A 25,186-nucleotide genomic window follows, 5' to 3' on the forward strand; every position below is an offset into this window, starting at 1 on the left:
CCACCCCATCCTATCACCCTCACCACCACTACCTTGGTGCCATCTTCTCTGGATATGAACAGTCTATTATTTAGCCATCTTTTCTGATTAACTGAGTGCTTTCCTTTCAGTTGTATATGTTGTGTGTGTGTTCCATCTTATTTGGCTTAGAGTTTTATTTGGTGAGTTGTCATTCTGTTTTCCTGTGAGTGATTTTCCTAATGAACCGTTGTGGGTACATTTACAGGGATGAATTCATTTAACCCAATATCCTTGGGGAATGTACAGTTGCCACAAGCTCCCATGGGACCTCGCTCGTCGTCCCCCATGAACCACTCTGTCCCGATGAACAGCATGGGCTCCGTTCCAGGGGTAAGTGCTTTTTCTATTTGCCTCAGCTGTGCTGAGAAGGCCTTGCTCGAATAAGGAAAATTCTCTCAGCAGGAAACTTGTAGGTCGTCTGGAAATCCTGTGGTACTTGTTCCTTTGGATTTGGCTTATGCTTTATTTCCTTCATATTTCTCTCTCTCTCTTTCTCTCTCCCTCTGTCCTTATTACTACAAGAATTATTTGACCTTACTTATTTTTATTGAAATGACAAATCATAGGCACCTGTGACTTTGTTGGAAGATGGGGTTGGCAGCCTCAGATATGTGGCTGAGAGGGACTTGTCAGTGTCTGTTGACTGTCAGAACTTCCTCTCCTGCGGCTGCCTTCTAAACGCTTCAGAGAACTCATAAAAGGCATATTTTGAACTTTAAACTATAGCATACTATTGGTTTCTGTTCAGAGGGCAGTGTGAAGCTGGCTTATTAGAGACCTTGCCTGAAAAGCATGCAGAGTGCCTGGGAGCCAGAAGGTCTTAGTGAGTGGTGGGTCCCTTCCTGCAAGGGAGGAGGATTTGAAGATTTCTGTCTCTTCTAGTTTATCTTGAAGACTCAGGCCCTTGAAGCCCTCTGAACTCTCAGTAACGCTTATTGTCTTTTAGATGGCCATTTCTCCTTCCCGAATGCCTCAGCCTCCGAACATGATGGGTACACACGCCAACAACATGATGGCCCAGGCGCCTGCCCAGAACCAGTTCCTGCCACAGAACCAGTTCCCGTCCTCCAGCGGGGCGCTGAACGTGAACAGCGTGGGCATGGGGCAGCCAGCGGCCCAGGCCAGCGTGTCACAGGTACTGTTCATGTTGGGGCTGTGAGCCACCTACAGTGATGTAGCCCCAGCTTCCCACTGACCTCAGCATGTCCTAGTTCACAGAAATTAGAATTCTAGACAAAACATTTCATGTGCTAGCATCTCTTGATTTTTTTTTTCCCCTGTTCTGTTCTGTTATTTTTACCTTGTTTGGAATTAGTCATACCATCTTGGGGTGAACTTCATACAAAAGTGGAATGGATTATGGTTTTTTGGTCTGTGTGCTTTTGTTTTGGTTTTAGGGGTTTTAGTTGTCATTTTCTTGGTTTTTGTTTGTGCATTGTAAATTCTGAGTTTCACGTGTGATCCTGAGAGACACTGGATTTTAAAGAAGGAGTGAGGAAAGGTCCCATGAGTTCACTCTTAATGATTTGGTCTTTGTATCTTGTTGTCTGTCTGTCTGAACTGCCCAGGTGAAGTCCGACTAACTGGATCATTTGAGTAGTTCTCTTCTTATTGAATGTGTTTTTAATTATTCAGTCTAATGCTGGTGAGAACTATTTTCCATTCATTTTACTGCCTTTCTCCCCTTTTGTTAATTGCTAGAGTACACCAGATTGCTGCTGTATACAAATGTACATGTGTTTTTAAAACAGGCCAAGTCTTCCCCCAAAAGATAAAATACATTATTTAATTTTTTAACATGAAGTAACATTGAATAAAAGGCAGTGACTACATTAGATTCACTCACTAAATACTTATTAATTAATTCTTAATTTCCATAAATTTTGTTGCTCCAGACAGGGGCTATCAGGTTTGTCCTGTAAATATTTTCAGCTTGGTGGGCCATGGGCTCTTTGTTTGAACTGCTCTGCTCCACTGTTGTGGCGCAAAGGCAACGGTAGACATGCGCATTCACATATGAGTGAATGGGCGAAGCTGCCTGCCAGTAAAACTTTATTGACAGAAACCAGTAGCTAGCTGGATTTGGCCATGGACTCTACATAGTTTGCAGATCCCTGCTCTAGACCAGTGATTCAGAATAGATTTTTAATTGGTCCACACATAATTCTGAAACATGTCCCTAGTTGAGAACCACTGTACTGAAACATTTCAGTGTTTCCATAATTCATTTTTAAAAAAAAGACAAATACCTTTTCCAGTGGTCTAAGCTGTGGGTGGATATTATGGAGCACGAAGCTAGTAAGTGGAGTGTATATGTGTTTGTTTAAGCCAGAGATTTCCACACTTTTGTAAATCAAAGCATGAGAAACAAGTACACATTACTATAAGTGTGCAGATCGATGACGTTTTACAAATGGAACCTTCCCGTGCAGTCAGCAGACCTCATCAAGAAACCATGATTAGATTTTCATACATTTAAGTCTTTGAAGTCTATTGCCACATTTTCAAATGGGGGAAATAATTTTAACATACTCTGTTCCATCTGTTAGGGACAGGTGCCTGGTGCTGCTCTTCCTAACCCTCTGAACATGCTTGGGCCCCAGGCCAGCCAGCTGCCTTGCCCACCAGTGACACAGTCACCGTTACACCAGACTCCACCTCCTGCTTCCACGGCCGCAGGCATGCCGTCTCTTCAGCATCCGGCGGCACCTGGGATGACTCCTCCCCAGCCAGCAGCTCCCACCCAGCCATCAACTCCTGTGTCGTCTTCCGGGCAGACTCCCACCCCGACTCCCGGCTCAGTGCCCAGTGCCAGCCAAACCCAGAGCACCCCTACAGTCCAGGCGGCAGCCCAGGCCCAGGTGACCCCACAGCCTCAGACCCCAGTCCAGCCTCCGTCCGTGGCCACCCCTCAGTCGTCACAGCAGCAGCCGACACCTGTGCACACCCAGCCTCCTGGCACACCGGTGAGCCCCTCGGCCTGTCGTCTTCTGGCCAAGACTCTTAGATGAGAACTTGCCCATAAAAAAAAAATCTGTCATGAAGTCACTGCAAGTCTTGGTGCGGTTGCAAAAAGTATCTGTTTTGTTTCCAGCATTGGCTCCAAAGGCTGTTAGGCAGGACATGACTTATGATTATCTTCCCCAATTAAATCAGATTTTAGAAATCAACAACTAAAAGAACTCATACATGGGTCCTCCGTAGAATTTTTTTTTTTTTTTGCGGTACGCGGGCCTCTCACTGTTGTGGCCTCTCCCGTTGTGGTGCCCAGGCTTCAGACGCACAGTCTCAGCATCCATGGCTCACGGGCCCAGCAGCTCCGCGGCATGTGGGATCGTCCCAGACCAGGGCACGAACCTGTGTCCCCTGCATCGGCAGGTGGACTGTCAACCACTGCGCCACCAGGGAAGCCCCTCCGTAAAATTTTTTAGCTGTCTGTCCATAGGAGCAGTACGTCCCCCATTATCTGTCCTAGAATGACGTCTTCTGAGTTTTAGTAGTGATGAGGATTTGGTAAACAAGTCAAGTTCCTAGTTGTATGTACTTTGACCTTACCTATCAGCCTTGTTTTCCAGCTGGAAGCCCTTTCTTTTTCATGACAAAATGGCATGCTCAGGTTAACACTTCTGTGGCTTAGATTTACCCATTCTTCCTGGGAGGTGAAGGTGGCAGGGTCACACCACGTCCTGTGTCCCATGTCCCATGGTCTGCTGGCAGCACCCAGTCCTGCTCTCCTAGACTGGGCTGTCCCCACTGACACAGGGGCCTGAGGCTGCTTCTGCTCACCTCCACATTCTTCTCCCAGTTCTCACCAGAATCTTAGTGTCTGTTTTCTTATCAGTCTAACTTAAAAACCTTCTTCCCCCTAAAATACATTATCTTTTATTTGTGGGGACTGAGGGTATTTATTTATAAAATGTCAAAATTAACCCCAACATAAACCCCAAGATGACATTACTGTTTGTATTTCTCCAAAGGGAGTGTGCTTATTGATCCTTACTTTATATTTCTTATCTCTAAGTTAAGATCCCTTTGTAATTTTATGTTTTCTTTTGTTTGTTTACTTAAAACTCCATTGGGTAAATCTATGAAAATTTACAATTCTTTCTGGGATTCCTTTTTTTTTTTTTTTTTTTTTTTTTTAGCTGTACATGGGCCTCTCACCGTTGTGGCCTCTCCCGTTGCGGAGCACAGGCTCCGGACGCGCAGGCTCAGCGGCCATGGCTCACGGGCCCAGCCACTCTGTGGCATATGGGATCTTCCCGGACCAGGGCAAGAACTCGTGTCTCCTGCATCAGCAGGCAGATTCCCAACCACTGCGCCACCAGGGAAGCCCTGGGATTCCTTCTCTTAATGTTTGTTTACTCCTCCACCACTGTTCCTATAATTAACAGGCTAGTTATACATTCTTATTCCATATAGGTACTTTATTCCCCTTTCTACAGCATATATACTTATATATTTATTATTCAGCGTTTACCATAACCATTAATGTCATTGGAAGGAATTAAATTTAAAATAGGAGGTTCTGTGACTTAGGTAGAAAATTCCCAGAAAATAATTTTCTGTCAAAAGGTAGGAAGCTCTGTTCTTCCATCTCTGCATTGTTGGCAAGAAGTCAGTTGTGTTTCTGCCTGATTTTGATTTCTCTGGAACTCCTATTTTAACGCTTATTCTTCAGTTCTCTCAAATAGAGGTGCCTATTAGATTAGTATTGAGAAGGATTAACGCGAAACTGTGTGTTGAGTGAGCATCAGGGTTTAAGATCATTTATATTGTTTACAGAGATAAATGATTTTGGTTTCTCCACAGCTTTCCCAGGCAGCAGCCAGCATTGATAACAGGGTCCCCACTCCATCCTCAGTGGCCAGCGCCGAAACCAACTCCCAGCAGCCAGGACCCGATGTACCAATGCTGGAAATGAAGGCTGAGGTCAAGACTGAGGACACTGAGCCCGATGCCAGTGAACCCAAGGCAGAGCCTGGGGCTGCGGTAGGTGCCATTCCTGGGAGTGAATAGATGTACTGCGCACAGAGGCATCACTGAGGTGTCCTCGTGGGAGGCACAAGGCGTCCACCGTGGATGTCCCTGCTCTGTTTCAGTATCCTATTCGATTGTGGTTCAAGTTGGAAAGAGATTAAAAACAGATTGGTTATTTATTTTTAGATATGAGATATGGGTTTATTTTATTTTGCCAGAAGTGAAGAGCACTGGCTTGTATTTTAAATGTTTAAATCATCCAGCAACTTTTTCATTGCCATCCTTCATTCATTTATAATTCTGCAGAGTTAGACTGCACAAGAGATGTGTTCTTTCACTAATTAACCTGTAGCAGAAGTTGGAAACTGACAGACCGTGGGCTGAATCCAGCCTATAAATGTGTTTTGTTTGGCCCACACAATTATTTTTAAAATGGGAAATTACAAATAAAACTCTAGATTTCTGGCTTTTCTTGAAAAATGAGAAGCTCTGCCAGCACTGTGCTTCTGTTCCTGTAGGGCAGCAGTCTAGGTAGGAGCACCAGCTGTGGCTCTTAGATGGGTCGTGAGCTCTCTAGTTTGCCAGAGTGTCCACTGCTCCCCGCGGCCTCACACAACAGCTCCTGCTGCTGTCATTAGCTTCGCCTGCCTGGCCCTCTGAGCAGTTGAATTTCTGATCCTTCCCACAATTTTCAAGGCACTTCTTGTTCCAAACTAGAAATATATGTAAAACTATTGGGCAGTTAATTGGTGTATACAATGTGTATACAAGTTTTTTAAGCACTCTAGCATGTAAAAATTTAAAAATTTTTAGGACTGTAATGCACTGGTGCTGTACTGAAGTGACTCAACAGGCACTCCACCCCTTCTTGTGGGAGAGAAAAGGAATGATCAATGCAGCTCTGACTTGGGAAAGGTTTTAACAAGCCCATAGAGATTTTTAAGAGCCTTCCAATAAGGCTGAGTTAGAATAAAGGTCTTTCATATTCATATATCATTGTCTGTAATTTTGTTTTTCTCAAGATCATGGAGGAGGACTTACAAGGATCTTCTCAAGTTAAAGAAGAAACAGACACAACAGAGCAGAAGTCGGAACCAATGGAAGTGGATGAAAAGAAACCTGAAGTGAAAGTCGAAGCTAAAGAGGAAGAAGAGAGTAGCACCAACGGGACAGCCTCACAGTCCACTTCTCCTTCTCAGCCTCGCAAAAAAAGTAGGTCATGTTCTCGTAAACTTACCGGATGGTGCTGCTTTTCCATTGTGTTGGGATTGCATTCTGTGGATTAAAAGCTAAAGCAGAAGAAGAATTCCATCTCTTCTTTTATCCTTCTTGCCTGCCATTCTGCAAGTTTTAGAAATGGTGACAGTGAGCTGAACTCCAGGATGTGAGCCCACAGGGGTCTGTGGTAGGAACGAGAAACGACCAGGGCTCTGAGGAGCAGCCCATGAGCCGCCTGTCTGGGGTGGTGCTGGCTTTACTCGGCATGCCGTGGACAACCACTGATGGACTCCAGCAGGAAGATGACCGGAAGCTTGATGTTAGGGAAATTATCACTATGGCAACCCTGTGCACTGAAGTTCATAGGTTTCTGCTGATACAGATAGGAAACTAAGTGCCCGAAGTCAGGGGGTGGGAGAGTAGAACCCACTGACTAGTGCAGCAGGAAGAGGGAGGGCGGCAGGTAAGTGAAGATACTTTGGGTTCTGAAATAAGCAGGATGAGCCAGGCTCACGGTGGAAGTTGGATAGAATGTATTTGAGATGTGTCCAAAGTACGGAGGTAAGGGTGTCAGCAAATTGTCAGGTGACCGTTAGGAATGTGAGATGGGGCTCAGGTAGTTGAGGGCTGCAGGTGATCCAGTTAGGAAAGATGGCAGAAAAGTGTTAGAAAGGCTGATACTGTATAGTTTTGCTGCTGGAAGAGACCCTGGAGATCATAGAGGACAGCAGGCCTTAAGTTTTTGGTCTCAGACCTCTTTATACTCCTAAAAGTCGAGGATCCCAGAGAATTTTTTGTTTGTATGGATCATCTATCACTATTTACTCTATTAGATGTCTTTTTTAATATTTATTTAAAAAATAAATCTGTTACATGGCACCCATAAATAACACATTTTAATTAAAAATAACTTCCAAAACAGAAATAGTTGGAGTGATGACATTGTGTTTTACAATTTTGTTACTCGGAGAGTTAAGTGAACACAGCTGGATTTTCATATCTGCCTCTGCCTTTGCTGTTGTATTCTGTTGTTTGGTTGAAGTACATGAAGAGAATCCAGACCCACTCAGGTTAGTAGTTAATAAAGAGAAGAGTATTTTAGTAGCCTTTTCAGGTCATTGTGAATATTCTTTTTTGATACTATACCAAAACTCAACAAGTAGAAGTTTCTTAAAGGCTAGTTGCAGTGGGAAATCTGAATCCATAGCCCTGAATTTCTCATACTCTGTGGTGTTAGAATCCATCGTCCATCTTGTACTTTGAATGGATCTTTTGCCATTGCATGATTTTTTTTGTAACACTATCCTCTGGTCATCTGGGACTTTGGCTCACTGAGTTTTGCTCATCTTCCAAATGTTGACATGCTTTATTATGTGATATTTTTTAAAATCACATTTATTAATATCACTGTGAGTCTCTTCAGAAAGTCGTGTAAACTTTGACAAGCTGTCGAGCTCACGTGTCATGATACAGGTTTTTCAAAATTCTAATTTTTGATGCAAGTCAAAATTTTATCATTGGTAACAAATAGCGTCAGTTGTCCTGGGAGTAACTATAACTGGCATACTTCGTTCATTTTTGAGCAAATGTCTGTCACATACCCAGATCTGAGTAACTGTAGCTTGTCTATCAGCCATTCTTTCTAGTTTTGTGTGTTTCATGAAGAAAAGCAGTTACTTCAGCTCTCAACTCAACACTTATACAAGTGCTTTCTCTCAAGACAACCACTGCATGCAGCAGAAGTGCTTTATGACAGCTTCCCAATTTGTTGTACAGAATAAAAGACGTGTAGCCAAGGGCCGAGATTTAATATAAGTAAGAATTTTGACTCGTTCATCAAGGACACTTGTAAGTGCAGATGACGTTTTTTCCTGTGTATGCACAGCAGCAGCAAAGAACGGGGCGACCACGAAGTCGAGTTTGGAGCTGCAGCCTGGTCATGCTGCAATGCTAGTGATTTTATTCACTGTTGTTTTTGCCCAGTCTGTGTGAATGTCAGCACACAGTGCAAAAGGCAAATGATAACTTAGTGTTATCATGAAAATTGTTTTATATTATGGAAATGGATTTCACAGACCCCTAGAAAAGGCCTAGGGCAGTGCTAGATGGAAATGTTGTATATCTGCACTCTCTTGTTATGGCAGTCACCAGCCACATGTGGCTCCTAAGTACTTGACATGTGACAAGTGTGCCTGAGGAAGTGAATTTTTAATTTTATTTAATATTAATTCATTTTGATTCAAGTAGCCACATATGGCTGGTGGCTACCATATTAGACTGCATGAGGGTCCCTAAGGTATCCATGGGCCATGGTTTGGGGACTGCTGATGTGGTCCCCACCTGATTGTCCTGAGAAGGTTTTGAGCCAGAGAAGTGGAGTGACTTGCTCATAGCACACCACACTAATCAGTGGCAGAGAACTTGTTTCAAATACAGCTTCTGGCTGCTACTTCCACTCATTTGGAGTCTTACTACATCAGTGTGGTTGTTAAAGACAGGAGTTTGAAAATGACTTCTCCTTGGCATAGGTATTAAATGTTTAGTGAATGAGTGAACGGTCATCCAGAGTGAGATACACGTAAGGTCATGTTAGTTTTGATCAGCACTGGGAGACGAGATGGTCTGGAGCAGGGCATCAGAAGACTGTCTAGGGCCACCAGGTAGTGCATCTTTTAGGCTTTGTGTGTCATAAGGTTTCTGTTGCAGCTGCTGAGCCCTGCCTTGTGGTGCGAAAGCAGCCATGGACACCTGCACAACAAGGACGGTTGTGTTCTAAAAAAGCTTTATTTTGTCAGACTAAAAAGTGATTTTGTGTAATTCACGTATCATAAAATAGCATTCTTTTTTTCCCTAACCATTAAAAACCTTAAAAACCATTGTTAGCTCCCAGGCCCATACAAAGGCAGGCAGCTGGCCAGATTTGGCCTGTGGGTCGTGGTTTGCGACCCCTGGTCTAGAAGAATAAAAAAGCTATTGATTAACAAATTGTCTTCTTATAAAGAGTTATTCAAAGAAAACCAAACACTGCTTCATCTCTGTAAAAACAGACTGGAAGAAAAGGGGTTAGCTGAAGGCAGGATTTGTTTGTGTTTCACAAGGCTCCACAGGGCACATCTGCTCCCTAGACCAGGCCTTTGCACCTGCATGGGAGTGTCTACACTGGCTGTCTCCCATGCTTGCTGACCGCCATGTGTCCTGGAGCGCAGGAGGCCGTTTCCTCAGGAGGTCAGTCAGGATACCTGGGTATTCCCTGGCTCTGATGTCAATAAAGTTTCTGGAAACTTCTCAGCCAGTGTTTTCATCTCTCGATATACTCAATGCATACCACTTCCCAACGGGAACTTTAGGTTTTTATGGTATTTTAGTCTGATTTATAAATTACAATTTGTTATGTATCTGTTGTAGAAAATTTTTTCAAAATTCAAAAAACCACAAAGTGGAAACGTCACATCACTTAGAACCTAAGTCATCAGAACATCTTTGCAGTGTTTGCCTCTGCTAATTTTTCTGTGGGCAGGAGCGTATGTGAGCGAGGGGGTGTGTGACACTCAGTGTCACCTTCACAGGCATGTTTCCCATGTCCTTAGAACTCACGAGGGGTTTGTATGAGTGACTGTCCTGAATGTATTTGGCAGCCAGTGCTTGTTCTTACACTGGTGACAACAGAAGGCATCGTAGGAAATGGGTGGGCCAAGAGGTTGGAGACATGGGCACTAGTACATGTGCAAGGGGACAGTACACAGTACAGAACTTCTGGGGAAAATAAGAGAGCTACTTATTTTTGTGGCTCTCTTACTGTATACATTTATTTGTGAGGTTGTAATACAAAACCATTCCTCTCAGGTGGTTTGAGTTTACTTCAGCCAAGGACACAAACGTTTCCTCAGGCGAGGAAAAGCCCCTTCCTGTGAAAATGACTCTGTACCCACCCATTTGATCAATGAGGCAGATTAGAAAGTTAGCTTCGTTTTTTCTGTTCCAACCAAGTTTTGGCACTGGAAATCTTTTTGTTGAACAAGCAAACTTCTTGTGTGGTATTTTTGCCTCGTGATGTGGATGCAGTTTTTAAAAACTAGTGTGACTGTGTTTTCAGAATCCCTGAATCGTAGCTTTAGAATGTCCGTGGACTCCTGGAAGCTTCACGGCTGGGAGGGAAATGATTCAGGCCTTCTCAGAAGTAGCCAGGCTTCCATTTGAAAAGTGACAGAGGAAGAGTCTGGGTGCCTTGTCAATAGCATCGTTTCCTGTGCTTTTTAACTGCAGTCTTTAAGCCGGAGGAGTTGCGCCAGGCTCTGATGCCAACCCTAGAAGCGCTATATCGACAGGATCCAGAGTCCCTACCTTTTCGGCAGCCTGTAGATCCCCAGCTCCTAGGAATTCCAGTAAGTTGATATCATAAAAACATTATAACTTTACCACTGTAATTCATGAGTATCCATGATACTCATTTTATCTCTTAAAATTGGGTAAAATAAGAATTTTTTCCCTAATGTAAAAAAATATTTTCTGTCAAAACAATAATACACCTTTGTCTTACTGACTGAAATGTGTGTTTCCCCCCTGTTCCGTTAAGCCCCAGGGTCCATGGAAGGGGTGCAGTGAGATGGGGGGAGCACACCCTGGGGCGCACAGCCTCTGTAGCCTTGCTTTATATTTGGGTAAGACTTTGTATTCAGGAATGGATTTAAATAATTGGTGAACATCACTTATAAAACACATGGGCCTCTCACTTTGAAACCCTGGGTGCTCTTGCAAAGGCCATGGTGACCCAACAGATTCTGTTTAGCAGTATTACTATTTTTGCTTTTGTGTTTGTGTTTGTCTTGGAATTTCATTTTGGTTGCTAGGACCAAGAATGAATCTCTAGAAAAACATATTGTCTGATAAATATGTTCACCATTTTAATTTGGTGGATCAAAATCTTATTTTTAAAATCTGACATTATAAGACATGTTTTATTAAATAAGTTTTTTAATATTATTTTTTCTTTAACTTTGCTTTTGAAATAATTTGATCACACTTGAAAATACTAATTACAATTTTAGATAATAAAATCAGAGGAAGATCAGAAGTTGTTTTCTTTTCAAGTCCCATTTTTCACTATTAGAAATGGAAGTTATACTGGTACTTTCTTCAATTTTATTTTAAGATAAAGCTGCCAAATAAGATGGGCATTTGGAATTTGGGGGGGATATGCTAGACTGAGACCGTTTTGTCTTTCAGGATTATTTTGACATTGTGAAGAATCCCATGGACCTTTCCACCATCAAGCGGAAGCTGGATACAGGGCAGTACCAGGAACCCTGGCAGTATGTGGATGACGTCTGGCTCATGTTCAACAATGCCTGGCTCTACAATCGGAAGACATCCCGGGTCTATAAGTTCTGCAGTAAGCTCGCAGAGGTCTTTGAGCAAGAAATTGACCCTGTTATGCAATCCCTTGGATATTGCTGTGGACGCAAGGTACAGTTGAAACTTTTTCTGGAAAATGAACTACCCTTGTTAATACAGTCAAAAAGGGTATTATGATGATATGATAAACTCAGTATTTTGGCAACACCTGTGTACTGAGAAGGACCCAGATGGATTCTGGTCTCTTGTAAAACAGTTGATTGTCTGAAGCTAGAGGTGCTTATGGGGGAAGGCCTTGGATTAAGCATTCCTGGCTGCCCCAGTGTCCATTCATCTATCTGTAACAAATGTCTCTCAGACACTAGGGACTCCCCTGGTGGCGCAGCGGTTAAGAGTCCGCCTGTCAGTGCAGGGAACACAGGTTCGAGCCCTGGTCTGGGAAGATCCCACATGCTGCAGAGCAATTATGCTCGTGCACCACAACTACTGAGCCTGCTCTCTAGAGCCCGTGAACCACAACTACTGAGCCCGTGTGCCACAACTACTGAAGCCTGCGCGCCTAGAACTCGTGCTCCATAACAAGAGAGGCCACCGCAATGAGAAGCCCGCGCACCTCAATGAAGAGTAGGCCCCGCTCGCCGCAACCGGAGAAAAAGCCCACACGCAACAACGAAAAACCCAAGGCAGCCATAAAAAAAAAAAAAAAAGTCTCTTAGACACTAATTCTATCCTATTGTATCCAGAAATGTCTTTAAATAGATGTGAGAATCGTTAGAAAACTATCCAGTATACTAACAAATAATTTACTAGCTAAATCTAACTCCATATTGGACAGAACATTGCATGACAGTAAATGGGATATATTTTTAGTATTTTCTCCTTTGTTTTTGCAGTATGAGTTTTCCCCACAGACTTTGTGCTGCTACGGGAAGCAGCTGTGTACAATTCCTCGTGATGCTGCCTACTACAGCTATCAGAATAGGTAAGCCTTGAGCAGTTTCTTGAATCATGGGACAAAAAGAAGGTCTTAGGACGAGGCATGCTCGTCTGATTGTAGCTTGGGTACATTTCATTATTTCTCTCCTGAAGTTTCAGTAAAAAGGGCCAAAATTTCATTGTTTCTCAGTCACTCAGATAGGCCCATGGTCTCTTAACTTAAAAGCATGCTTGTATAGTATAAAATTTTAAGCTCAAAACTGCTTGCTGCACTAGTTGGATCAAGTACATGTGTTAAGCCAAAATGTAACCATATGAGAAAGAGTCTGAAGTGGAGAGTAACTCTAACAAAGGTTGACTGCCTTTTTTAAGATAATAAAGTTGAAACATTGTATTTTACCAATCTGTGTGTAAATATTTGCCTAGCTAATTTGGCCTGTACAGTCTGATGGAAAGACTTGTGTTTGCTCTAATTCATTTAAAAATTTTAAACCATAGACTTTTTCTTTTTAATCAGTAGCACAGTAAGAATGAGATCGGTGTTTTCATTGAGTTTAAGAATGACTCCCTTCATGAGGTGGCCTTTTTGGGGTTAGTGAGTGGTAGGTATGCTTTTGAAGTATTTTCTATTCTCTTGAAATGTGGAGATGGCTAAAGAATAGATCTCCTATCTTAAGTAGAGGAAGAATGAAAATAATTTTTGTTGTTGATTCCCTTACCTAATTACAACTTCCTGGTTTGGAGGGTTGTTTTGAAAATTAAGCTACTTTGTATCCATTGCTTTAAGTGACTGCGTGTTGCCATAGCATGAGGGCATCCTGCCTTGAAACATAGGTTGTAATTCTTTGTCAAATTCAATTACATTGCCTTCATTCTATGAATTGGCAACTAAATTCTTTACGTGACCAAGATGAGGCTTCATGCCTGTTCTTTGTTTTTAGGTTCAAGTATTAAATGTCAGCTTTAGGGTTTGATGTTTTGATTATTTTTATCTTGTTTGCTTATAGTAATTACATATGTTCTAATACTTTGAGGAAAATAAGTTTTTATTTTTTCAAAGGTACATGCAGAGGCCTGAATAATTTGGAATGTTGCAGTTACTTTTCTTCCAATTATGTTTTTTTTAATTATTTTAATTTTTAAAAAATATCTAGGGAATTCCCTGGCAGTCCAGTGGTTAGGACTCAGCACTTTCACTGCGATGGCCTGGGTTCAATCCCTGGTTGGGGAACTAAAATCCTGCAAGCCATGCAGTGCGGCCAAAAAAATTAAAATTAAAAAAAATAATAAAATTAAAAAAAAACATATTCAAGGTAATTAACGACTCTCATCAAAATCCTATTTTTAAAAAAAAAGAACTGTTGACCTAAAAATATCTTAAGACAAGATTTCTAAGCCTTGTCCAGCTCACTTATCTTAGTGAAGTGCTGGTTTGAGGGGAAAGATGGGTGTCCCTGGACAGGCACCTCTACTGGAAGTGCAGCCGGCACAACTGTCCTGCTAAAAATATTTTAACATTTGGAATTCATTTTCTGTCTTCGCATGCTCTTCTATTGATAGAGGCATTTTAAAACTAAAAGTTTGAAATGATACTGTGGCCCAAATGGAATCTTTCCTATAGTGACAAGTGTTGTTCTGGAGGTTCTGGCCCCTCCATTTACAGTTTTAGCCCCATGATCTTTTGCACATTCTGTAATGTATCAAGCTTAACCTTCTTGTCCATGACATGGGCATAGTAACACCTTTCCTGACACCCTTAGTTGTCAGTCTCCAATGAGACAATGCTTTGGAAACTGTTAGGTGCAAAATACAGCTATGAAATTTTAAGAGAACAGGTTAAAATTAACTATACCCTGAAAAATGCCCCCACTGCTAAGTACCCAACACAGTTTGGGTCTAGAAGGAAGAGCAGACAGCAGATTGCTTACCATCATCTCTTAAGTTTGGGGGCCTTTTCATTGTTGCTTTTCACTGTTCCTGGGTTCTTTGGACCCTGCCTCGGCTGACTTGCATAGATTTCGGCCGTATTTCACTTGAGAGCAATTCAAGTTCGATAGAATGGATGGCATCAGTGTGCACTACTGCCTCCTCAGAGGAGGTTGTTGATGGGGTGCAAACAAAGGATTGTTTTGAAAGTTCTGAAATGTCCAATATTACTTCTATATAGGACTTAATTTTTATTGAGCAAAAGTAATATATTTTCCTTAAGAGTAGAAGCATAAATAAAGGAGTTCTCTTTTACGCATAATACATTTTAAATGAGTGTGAGCATATACTGCTCCTCAGCTGAATCTTACAAGGTGTGCTTCCTGGAATACAGAACTGGAAGAGATACCACGTTGTGAGTCTGTGAAAGCAGTGGTCTAATTCTGCGATAGACATTTCAACTACTTACATTTTCATTCTCAACCTTGACTGTTGATGAACACCATGGTGTTCTTTTGAATAATTGTTTTGGTACTTATAGTCCTAAACTGGGCACTTAGAGTAGGAAATTCTACAGACCGTTTAAACAAGTGAAACTAATAGATAAGCTAGTATATGGTTACATTTTCACTTGTTTCCACACTTTGAAATTTTGAAAGTAAGTCATGTTGGGAAAACTGTTCTATAACTTTAACAGTTTATTATTGATAGATAAGAATAGATATTATCTATTATCCAAGTTATTTTTATATACTGATATGGTACTTACAACAATCTGCATTTGAAAATTTACTCCATACATTAGATTACCCTTACAGATGAACTCTGCAGTTACATTGTGCTAACTTTAGGTACCCAGATGTACATCATCATCAGATTATGTAAAGTGTTTCTCCTTTATAATTCCATATTCATCAGACTGCTTCCTTCACGTAAGGCAGAAGGTCATCTAGGCTCTTACGGTTGAAAAGTGAATCTCTGAACCATTATGTATTTCCAGGATGAATAAAGTTTGGACTAGGTATACGATAGGGGCAAGTCTGACATTAACATCTGTCACCCACTGATTACCAGAGTGGTTTCAGCCTACTTGACTAGATGGGTGGGCTATCATCATATCAGAAGGGAGCTAAAGGGAGGCCAGGGCCCCTCCCTTTCCCCTTACACCTGAACAGATTCGATTCTCTGACATCTCTGGCCTTGCTCTGGGACAGACACTCTGTCCCTCCCAGTTTCTGACCCTGAGGTTCTTGGGAATGGAAGTTAGTTATACACAGAGGGCGTAGGTTTCTGCAGCCACCCCAGGGGCTGCCATTCAGCCATCAGTGCTTCACTCTGGGCCAGTTTCCTCCAGTGGAAAATGATGGGTTTATGATCCTTGTTCCCCAGATGTTGCTAGGCTTGATGTCCTGCTTGCATAAAAGCTAAGAGTTTAGTTTGTCCAGGATTTTAAAACCGTTTAGACTCACATGTAATTACCGTGGCAATTTCATTTCACAGTGTGTTCCGTAGTCCTCTTTGAGCTAGCGCACAGTGGCTGAGTTTGATCATAATAAATTGGAACACTTTCATTCATTTTTTAAAAGGAAGCAATTTGGCGTTGAAGGGGTATCTTTTTTTTTGCATATTGTTCTGATTGCTGCTTAATTGGTTTATAGTTTCTATAGTGTAATTCTTTCTTGCCAGTGATGATCATGCCCTTCTACACATGGAGATTCCTTTTACTACATGATTTCAAGCCTCCATAAAAATATTTACAAAATAGTGAATAGCCAGAATATTACTGTAGTTCATTCAGAGAAAGAGATAAGTATTTTTAAAAACAGCAGTGTTAACCTGTTTGTTCCTGGTCAGTTTTTAATCTTGGCAGACTTTGTTGATTGAATTAATTCTAAATAAACTGGTCCCAGCAAGAAACTCTTATTAATCCAGTTGCTACACACAGTGAATCTGTCATGTTCCTCATCAACAAATATGAAAAATTGAATAATCTTGAGATGTGTGCATGCTCTAAAGTTTTATACTTTTAATTCACTATGTGTGTTTAGTCAGTGAAATATAGCAGACAGAATGCTCAATGTGTTTAATTAAGATTAGAATTAGAACTTGTGGGGACCTATTTTAGTGGTAATGAAGAATAAACTGGCCAGGCAGTGGCCTGAATCTCAGTTGTTTGTAGCCGTGCGCGCATGTGTGTTTGTGTGCGTGTGTGTCTGTGTCTGTGTGTAGCTGCAAGCTGCCGCATCTCCTTCTGCCCATGTGGTTCAGTGTGGCGCTCCAAGTTTCGTCACAGTGTCTTCAACACTAATCCTCTTGGCATCTTGTAGATGTAGTTTTGAGCACTAAAACCGCATTTTATTGTGCTGCCGTCGTACCTTATACTCATCCCTTTTGCTTGTGTAATTCACCTCATTCGGCTTGTTTACTTCTACAGTATTCCTTTGTGCCCATCTTGTTTATGCAGCATCAGCCTGCATTTTTGTTGATTTCTCATTTGTGTCCTTTCCAAACATTTAATAGTTTTTATTTTAACTGTTCTTATTTGATAGCTTGAGCCCAGGCTCTATACTATAAGAAATTGGGGTGATGGATAATTTCTCAAATGCAGATTGTGCTTTAAAGATTAAGTCTCTAAATTTGCTTAACTTGGATTGTCCCCAAGTTAGAGAAATCACTGAGTATCTCAGATTGATGAATGATTGGTTCCAATACCAAAAAGTTTAAATTGAAGCTTAGAATTGAATTTTAAGACTGTTCATGGATTTACATATATTGTATTGTTTATACAATATATCACAGTTTTTCTCTGTATAGTCTTACTGATAAATGGCTGGAAAGTCTTTGACCCTGATTGCATTTCTGTTAAATGTTTGTCTAGAATATGGATTTGGTTTCATTTCTATTGTAACCCAATTAACTGAGTGATTAACATGTGAAAAGTAACAGGAGAAAATTAAAACCAGTTCTGAGTGCTCAACATTTTCATACCTTTAAAGATCTGGCTTAATACCGGAAATAAAATCTATGAATTGCTGTCAAGCATAAATTTTCCATTTTGAAAAAAAGCTATTTCAGTTTAAATTGCTTTTTTAAGGCCTTTTGTCAGACTGTTTTATTCAAAGTAAATTTTTTCCATCTCAAAACCTGTAGTTATATCTGGTTTTCTCTAAGTAATAACAAAATCCAAACTCCTAAAATTAGGCTCCTTGCAATTCTAGTATTAACAACTCCTTGAAAACATTTGCATCTTGGAGCTGGACGAACCCGTTGTTAGTGATGATGGCCTGGGATGTGTGCAATGAGACCGAATGCTAATCAATGCTTTGCCTTGGCTTTCTGCTCTGTGTTGTCTTGGTGTTTGTGTCTTACCTTTATGTCTGTGCTATTTGTTCCCTTCCCTGTTCTCTAATCCTGCCCTTCCCCACCTGCCCCTGTTCCTTTCATTGTCCTCACTGACCCATCAATCAACCAACAACGCCCCCCCTTCGTCGTGGTGATCTGCCCTGCTCTGATTGGTGGCTTCGTTGCTTGGGTGGCTGTGTGTTATGATGGACCAGTTCACCCAAGTATGGCCTTCTTGCTGACAGGTATCATTTCTGTGAGAAGTGTTTCACAGAGATCCAGGGGGAGAATGTTACCCTGGGTGACGACCCTTCACAACCCCAGACGTAAGTACCATCCTGTCATTTCTCCCGGGGGTGACTCTGAATTGTTGTTTTGTTCTCATATGTGATTAAAAGGGAAGCACCACTGCCACCCACTGTGACTTTTTTATAGTGTATTTTTCATATTACTTATACCCACATTCATATTTTACAATGTAGCTGTTGTAGCTGAATCCCAGCGCCCCTTGCACATTCTTCCCTCTGCTTGAGACCGTGATGCTGTAGCCCCCACTGCAGTGCAGTGGTCTCTCTTGACCTTGCTCTATCTCTTCTTCTAAAACACTTGCTTTTTCCTAGTGGCTGTCAACTTCCATTTGGGAAGGTTATAAATTTTCAGTTACACCTAAGAAACCAGGTAACCCTTGTCACAGAACTAACTGGCAGTAGCAAAAATGAGTCTTGTGTGTATACCCCGTCTGTAGCATTTAGTTGATCTTCCACTGAAACCTCTGTCCTTTAAGTTGCAGAGGTAACAGAACCCAGGTGGTGAGACCCCAGCGAGTACCTGTATCTCCTTCCTCTCTGGAGGTTGGACTCTTGCTCACAGCTCCAGCATGGACAGGCATGAGTTAGTTCGTTCATTCCCTCACTGAGTTCACCATTTCCTCCCTGATGCTTATCCTCTGATGGAGTTACTTTTGAGTAGGCAAATGGCCAGAATGTGGTGAGAAAAAAGCAAAAGCAGGGCTTCCCTGGTGGCGCAGTGGTTGAGAGTCTGCCTGCCAATGCAGGGGACACGGGTTCGTGCCCCAGTCCAGGAAGATCCCACATGCCACAGAGTGGCTGTGCCCGTGAGCCATGGCCGCTGAGCCTGCGCGTCCGGAGCCTGTGCTCCACAGCGGGAGAGGCCACAACGGTGAGAGGCCCACGTACCACAAAAAAAAAAAAAAAAAAAAAAGCAAAAGCAAATCCACAGATTGGATGGTCAACTCATTTACATGCTTGAGATACCTAAAAACCTGCCAGCCACCATAGCTACCTAGGACTGCCAGCGTTTTGTGGTCTTTCTTTTCTCCCTACTCTGCCATGATTCCTGCCACTCTGGGGAGTCTACTGTGTGACTGTCCCCCCAAAGGCAAAAAGGCTTCCCACTGAAGCAGTTTCCAGCACTGTTGGACACTTACTCTGCAACTCAAGTTTACTTTATTCAATCGCACAACAAACCATACCTGCCTGTAAGATACATAAACGAAAATGACAGAAATTCTACATATTCAATTTTTCTGTCCCTTGTCAATTTAATTCTTTAGTCCAATTATGTGATTAATAATTGGATTGTATAATTCTGTGAATCAAGTAATTCACATATACACTAATAAAAGTACCACAAAAATGAAATACTCAGCCCTTTAAGAATAAGTAAAATATCCCCAAGTACATGCTGACTTGTGTCAATGAAGGAATATTGTAATTAGAAGAATTGAAAATACCAGTGTTGGTCAAATTCAGCAGTCATTCACCATACAGATTTGATTGGAAATTAACAGGTTTGAATCTCAACATAATTTTGCCAGTGTATTTTGACTAGCCTTAAATTAAATCTTGTAATAAGTGCTGATGATAGTTTGGAGGAAATATTCCAAGTAAGGCAGAGAAAAATAAAAGGTAGTGCTTTCTATAGAATTAAATGTTGTATGTTCATGCCATTATTACATCTACTTGAGATTTCAGCTGACCATCATTTTACTTTTTATGTGAAGAACTAGTTACAAAATAATATCCCAGAGACCCTATAGTTTATACTCAACAGATAAATTTAGTTAATTAACATTTTTCCTTTCCCCCCTCCCCAAAAAAACAAGGACAATTTCAAAGGATCAGTTTGAAAAGAAGAAAAATGATACCTTAGATCCTGAACCGTGAGTATACAGCTATTTTCTTTCTGACTTTTAGGTTTTAGTTTCAGATGAGGAAATTTCCTCCTTATTGTTGGGCTGTGGGAGAAGACACTGGAAATAAATATATTACCATGGGCGGAATTTTTTGTGTGAAGTTATTTCAGATGTGGATTCTGTTTTAACTCACACAAAAGATGTATGTCTCTGTAGCATGCTGTCCAGCTACTGAATTTTAACACCCTTTAATGTAAGATTAGATGGATGTTTTGGCTCTGTTAGAATCTCTGTAATAACTTCATCATCGTTGTCTTTAAGAAGCCATTTAGTGTGAATCTTTAGAGACTAAAGGTAGGAATATTTGGTGGAGGGGTGCTAGTATCATTTAAAGGGAAATTTCAGAAAGAAAAACTCTTAGAAACCACTTTTTAAAAATAAATAATGAGAAGCCCAGTGTTGTATGTTCTTGTCACCATCTTTGGTATGGTATATTTTCAAAGGTCGTTGTCAGATAATTTCCTTTCTTCCAGTGATCAGTGAGAATACTCAGTATGTAAATTTTGCTTTGTAATAACCCCTTAAAGAGGCCTCAGAGCTCCTTCCATGTGGTGGCTCCTCCCCGGTACCCAAAGCTGAGTTCTGAAGGCACCCCAGTGTGTGGAGATGCCCATTTTGTTCTGTCACTGTGGTGAACGCCCGTCCAGGGTTGCTTGGTGAGCACAGGCTCCAGCACTGTTGGGAGTTTGGTAAATGTGGCTGTGGTGCATCCAGAGCTGAGAAACAGGTTCTCCCCTCCCTTGGCTCAACTTCCGAGCTTCCAACGGAAGACACAGACTCCACTTCCCATTGAGAGCTGACTTAGTCTCTCCTGCCGGCTGTGCCCAGGTTGCGGGGGGAGCACGTTGATTACTTAGCAAAGTGCCTGGTGCATGAGGAGGCTGCTCCCTGTCTCTTTAGTCTCTAGTGTCAGTGGATTGTTGGTCCTGACTAGCCGTCTCCCTGTTCACATTGTGTCCTCCCTGACAGTTTTCCTGTTTCCCTGTGATTTATATTCAGTTTTTTAAATTTTTTAATTTTATTTATTTATTTTTTAAATATTTATTTATTTAGTCATGCTGGGTCTTAGTTGTGGCAGGTGGTCTCCTTAGTTTGTGGCTCACAGACTCCTTAGTTGCAGCAGGTGGGCTCCTTAGTTGCAGCTCGTGGGCTCCTTATTTGTGGCATGCAAACTCTTAGTTGCGGCATGCGTGTGGGATCTAGTTTCCTGACCAGGGATTGAACCCAGGCCCCCTGCATTGGGAGTGCAGAGTCTTAACCACTGAGCAATCAGGGAAGTCCCCCCAAAGTTTTGTTTTATACTGGAGTATTTACAATGTTATGTTAGTTGCTATACTCACTTTTCAATTTCAGAATACGTTACATTGAAGCAGTAGTTGCCAGGCAGTGGGGAAGACACAGATGGATAAAGGGGGTCTGTCCTCCAGCCATTTGTCTTCCAGTAGGACAGACGGATCGTAGCATAGGCAGCAGGAGGCAGTAAGGTAGTCCAGAGTGGGGGACCCTGGCCCAGTGGAGAAGGTGACACTCATTTGGAAGCAGGTGTTGGGGGTGGTGGGCAGAGCATTCTAGACACAAAGACATGAAAGGACATGGGATGTTCAGCAGCACTGCAGGTGAGGTCAAGTGCAGGGCATGTAGGGAGTATGGATGGAGCCCCGTAGGACAAGGGGGCAGAGGGTGCTGGATTCCCTCCTGTGTGTGCTGGGAAGGGCAGCAGCTGGGGCAGGACAGCAGAGAGTACTGAGGATGGCCGATGAGGGTCACTGCCATTCTGCACAGTCTGCCTGTGTGTGTCCTTTTCTCCTCCGACAGAGCAGGGACAGAGAAGCTGGATTGGGCTCGATCTGTGGTGGAAGGCTTGCTCAGCAAGGGCAGTTAGGGTGGTCAGGGGCCGGGGACTCGAGCAGCAGTAGTGAGAGCAGGCGTCAGGTTATGGGGACTGGCATCTAATATGATAGGAAGAGCCGGGACCCAGGACCGTTTGGAGAAATGTGGTACTTTCTAGCCCCTCAGCCTTCCACAGGGTATAAGTTGTGGTGGCTTTAAGGGCGTGGGTGAAAAAATAGGTTTTGACCTTCAAGCATGTTGGCGATTAAGTTTCCTAGGTGAGGTGACAGGGCCCAGGTGAGCTATGGCGGAAGCTGTGCAGGGGGCAGGTGGCATGGTGCATCCCAACTTCTCTAGTGTTTACTTTAAGAAAGGCCGTCATTTCCCACTCTTGTAACTGACTCAGCAGACGTTTCCTGCACCTGGGCTTAAGAACAAGGGTTTGTAACACTGACAGTATTGTTCTCTTTTATTTAAGTCCATTTAGGTATGTGCAGTCATCTAGAGCAAGCACTGGTTTTGAAAATCTGTAGTAATATCAGAAATACTGACCTGTAAAATAGGCCTTCGTCATAACAATTTTTAGAAATAAATGTTCACTTACAGTTGCAAAGCAGATTGGGAGAAGAGAGGAAAGAGGCATTTGTACAAAGAAAGGGCGAAAGTCAGTCTTTCCTATAGAAAATATCGTACTGATGCATTTTTTAAAATACGGCTCAATTAGTCAAGAGATGCATTAATGCTGCAGATTCTTGAAGTCATCAAGGGGATGAGGTGTGAGCACACCACACAGGCTCTGTAGAAGCTCCATTATGTATGTGGCTCCGTGTGTCACAGTGCAGTTTCTTTGTCTTCTAGTTTCGTTGATTGCAAGGAGTGTGGCCGGAAGATGCATCAGATTTGTGTTCTCCACTATGATATCATTTGGCCTTCAGGGTGAGTAATTTCCTGGTGATTTCCTGTGATCTCGGGAAAGGGAAAGCAGTTATGCACAGAGTAGAGGGGAGGATGCTGGCTGCTACTGCATTTCATTCATTGTTGTCAGCAAGAATCCGGCAATTAGATGGATGGCAGTTTGTTCTAAATTTAAGTCTTAAGTGTTTGCCCGCTTTGGGAATTGTAGAATCAAAGCAGTCTGCCTCTTCACTTTTGTATAATGATGCGATTTTAATTGCCAGCGAAGTATTTTAATGCTGCATTTCACTGGTTTGGCAACATATACTGTTTTATATAATCTGATCACACCCATTATTTTTTTTGCAGCTTTGTGTGTGACAACTGCTTGAAGAAAACGGGCAGAACTCGTAAAGAAAACAAATTCAGTGCTAAGAGTAAGTTGTGGAAGGGTTTTTGTATTTTTTTGTCTTACCCTTGAAGAGAATCATTTGCCTTGATCTTTATATGAAAGTCAACTTTATGATCAGTCTGTGTTTTAGATGAAAGTTTAGAAACTTTCATCTAAAACACATACAGTAAACTTTGTGAATTCTGAGAGAGAAAATCTGTCAGCAGATCCTTCTCAAGTAGCTTAGAAATAACACACACACATCCTGGGCACGCTCAGCCCTGGGCACCTGCGGGGGCGGCTGTTTGCCCATCAGTAGGTGTGGGCCCTGCTGTTGTGAAGAGTGACCCTCTGGGGCCCTCTGGGAATCAGCCAACATCACCAGGACTGGCAGGAGCCTGGTCTGCACGAGGGCTGGTTGGGTGTGTCACTGCCGCATTAGGAGCGGCTGCTGGTGTCTGCGAGGAGCAGAGAGAGCGCCCTGTTGCTATAGGAGTAACTTTTCATAGGTAGTCTTCACTTTTTTAGAGATGACACTTTTCAGAAGTGTACAGTGTGTCGTCTTTGTCAACTCGGCCGCTGCTCTCACTTCTCTCCAGTAGGATAGGCAACAACTAGCACACCGCTTAGGACTCCCCAGAAAGAGCCGGGCCGCCTGAGGAGCTGGAGTAGAAGAGAGATGGGATGGAGGGGGAGGTCCGTGGGCAGGAGGGAAGGGTGGCAGGCAAGGAAGAAGCCCCTCTGAAGCCTTCCAAGTCAGCGTTAATTCACGTTCAAACTGTGTCATTACCAAAATCCACAGTTTTCCTATCACTTAAACCCACTCTTATAAAATCTTTTGAAATATTGATGAATTCACCAGCTATTATAATATTTCTCTTTAGATCAGGGTTTCTGATGCATACTGACATTTGGGCCAGAAACGTCTTTGTTATGGGGGCTGTCTTGTGCTTAATTAGAATTTTAGCAGCAGGCTGCTGCCCACTAAATGCTGGTAACACTCCCTGCCCCACCCCACCCCCATGAATGGTGGCTGTCAGAAATGTCTTCATACATTACCAGGTGTCCTGGGTTGGGGGCGTGCAGGTGAGAACCCCTACTTTAAAGGATCCATTCTGAGTGATGTCACTAAAGCAGTCAGCTACTTAGAATCAATCTCCTGGGCCAGAGCTTTGGTGACCAAAACAGAAATTGCCAGGAGAGTTAGGCTTCAAGAGAAGAGCAGTTGCGGCCAGAAGAGAGAGGGGTAGAGGTGGGGGGGGGTGGGTAGGAGAACCTGAGAGCTGGCCCAGCCCCCACCCTCCCCTAGTGTCCAGAGAATGGTGCAGAGGGATATGTGGACCTTCGGCAAATGAGCTTCAAAGATGTAGAACCCTCACTTACAGAAAAGGACCTTAGAAGTGGTGTGTCTCCCCTGGGTTTTTGATTTGCATCATCTCTGGAAGTGTCTGTCGGTCACAAAAGAGAGGTTGCCACTAAGTTTGCCAAGACTTAGTGCAGTGGGCCCTCCGTGTCCACGCATGTGGGACCTGTAGGTACAGAGGGCCTTCTGTACTGCACCACTGTATGTCAGGAACTTCAGCATCCTTGGATTCTGGTGTCTGAGGGGTTCCTGGAACCAGTCCCTTGTGGGTATGGAGGGACGACTGCATTGAAAATATCTTCCAGCTGCTGGTCAGAGAGTGATACTAAACAACTGACTATCCACCCAAAACCACCTCCCCATTATACGCCACATGCACAACGCAACTCGGGTGGCTAAAGGGGCGAAAAGTAACAACTACAAATGCTTTGGAGGTCAGAGAAAGAGAGTGTTTTTACTGTGTTCAGTTATGAAAAACCTTCCTAAAAAAGATATAGCCCAGAGGTCAGAAAGCAAAAGGCTGAAGGATTTGATCACATAAAGGGAAATATAAGGCTCCCATCATGCACCGTGGCCAAAAATATACATGGTGGGGTACAATTTAAAATGTCCATTTTTAGACTCAGCAGTTCCACCTTGACGCATGTCTCCTACAAAGATATTTGCTCGTGTGCCTAAAGGCATGTACAGGGCCGTCCGCTGCAGCACGATGGGCTGT

At 42.6% G+C, this 25,186-nt stretch overlaps 1 protein-coding gene across 7 annotated transcripts in view; it reads left to right on the plus strand.

Moving 5' to 3' along the window:
- CREBBP (CREB binding protein) overlaps window positions 1-25,186 on the plus strand; it is a 132,540-nt gene that overhangs the window by 94,250 nt on the left and 13,104 nt on the right. For 3 of the 7 annotated variants that reach the window (XM_073793266.1, XM_033840338.2, XM_033840334.2), the window contains 12 exons: window positions 227-351; window positions 968-1,156; window positions 2,571-2,987; window positions 4,834-5,013; window positions 6,024-6,213; window positions 10,483-10,601; window positions 11,443-11,682; window positions 12,465-12,553; window positions 17,991-18,101; window positions 19,901-19,957; window positions 22,679-22,756; window positions 23,084-23,151. In XM_073793266.1, coding sequence (XP_073649367.1) covers window positions 227-351; window positions 968-1,156; window positions 2,571-2,987; window positions 4,834-5,013; window positions 6,024-6,213; window positions 10,483-10,601; window positions 11,443-11,682; window positions 12,465-12,553; window positions 17,991-18,101; window positions 19,901-19,957; window positions 22,679-22,756; window positions 23,084-23,151 — 1,863 coding nt within the window. The remainder of the gene's footprint in view (window positions 1-226; window positions 352-967; window positions 1,157-2,570; window positions 2,988-4,833; window positions 5,014-6,023; window positions 6,214-10,482; window positions 10,602-11,442; window positions 11,683-12,464; window positions 12,554-17,990; window positions 18,102-19,900; window positions 19,958-22,678; window positions 22,757-23,083; window positions 23,152-25,186) is intronic. The other 4 variants (XM_033840335.2, XM_033840339.2, XM_033840337.2 and 1 more) reach the window with 3 other exon arrangements.

Source organism: Tursiops truncatus, chromosome 15 (genome assembly GCF_011762595.2).
Source record: "Tursiops truncatus isolate mTurTru1 chromosome 15, mTurTru1.mat.Y, whole genome shotgun sequence".
NCBI lineage: Eukaryota > Metazoa > Chordata > Mammalia > Artiodactyla > Delphinidae > Tursiops > Tursiops truncatus.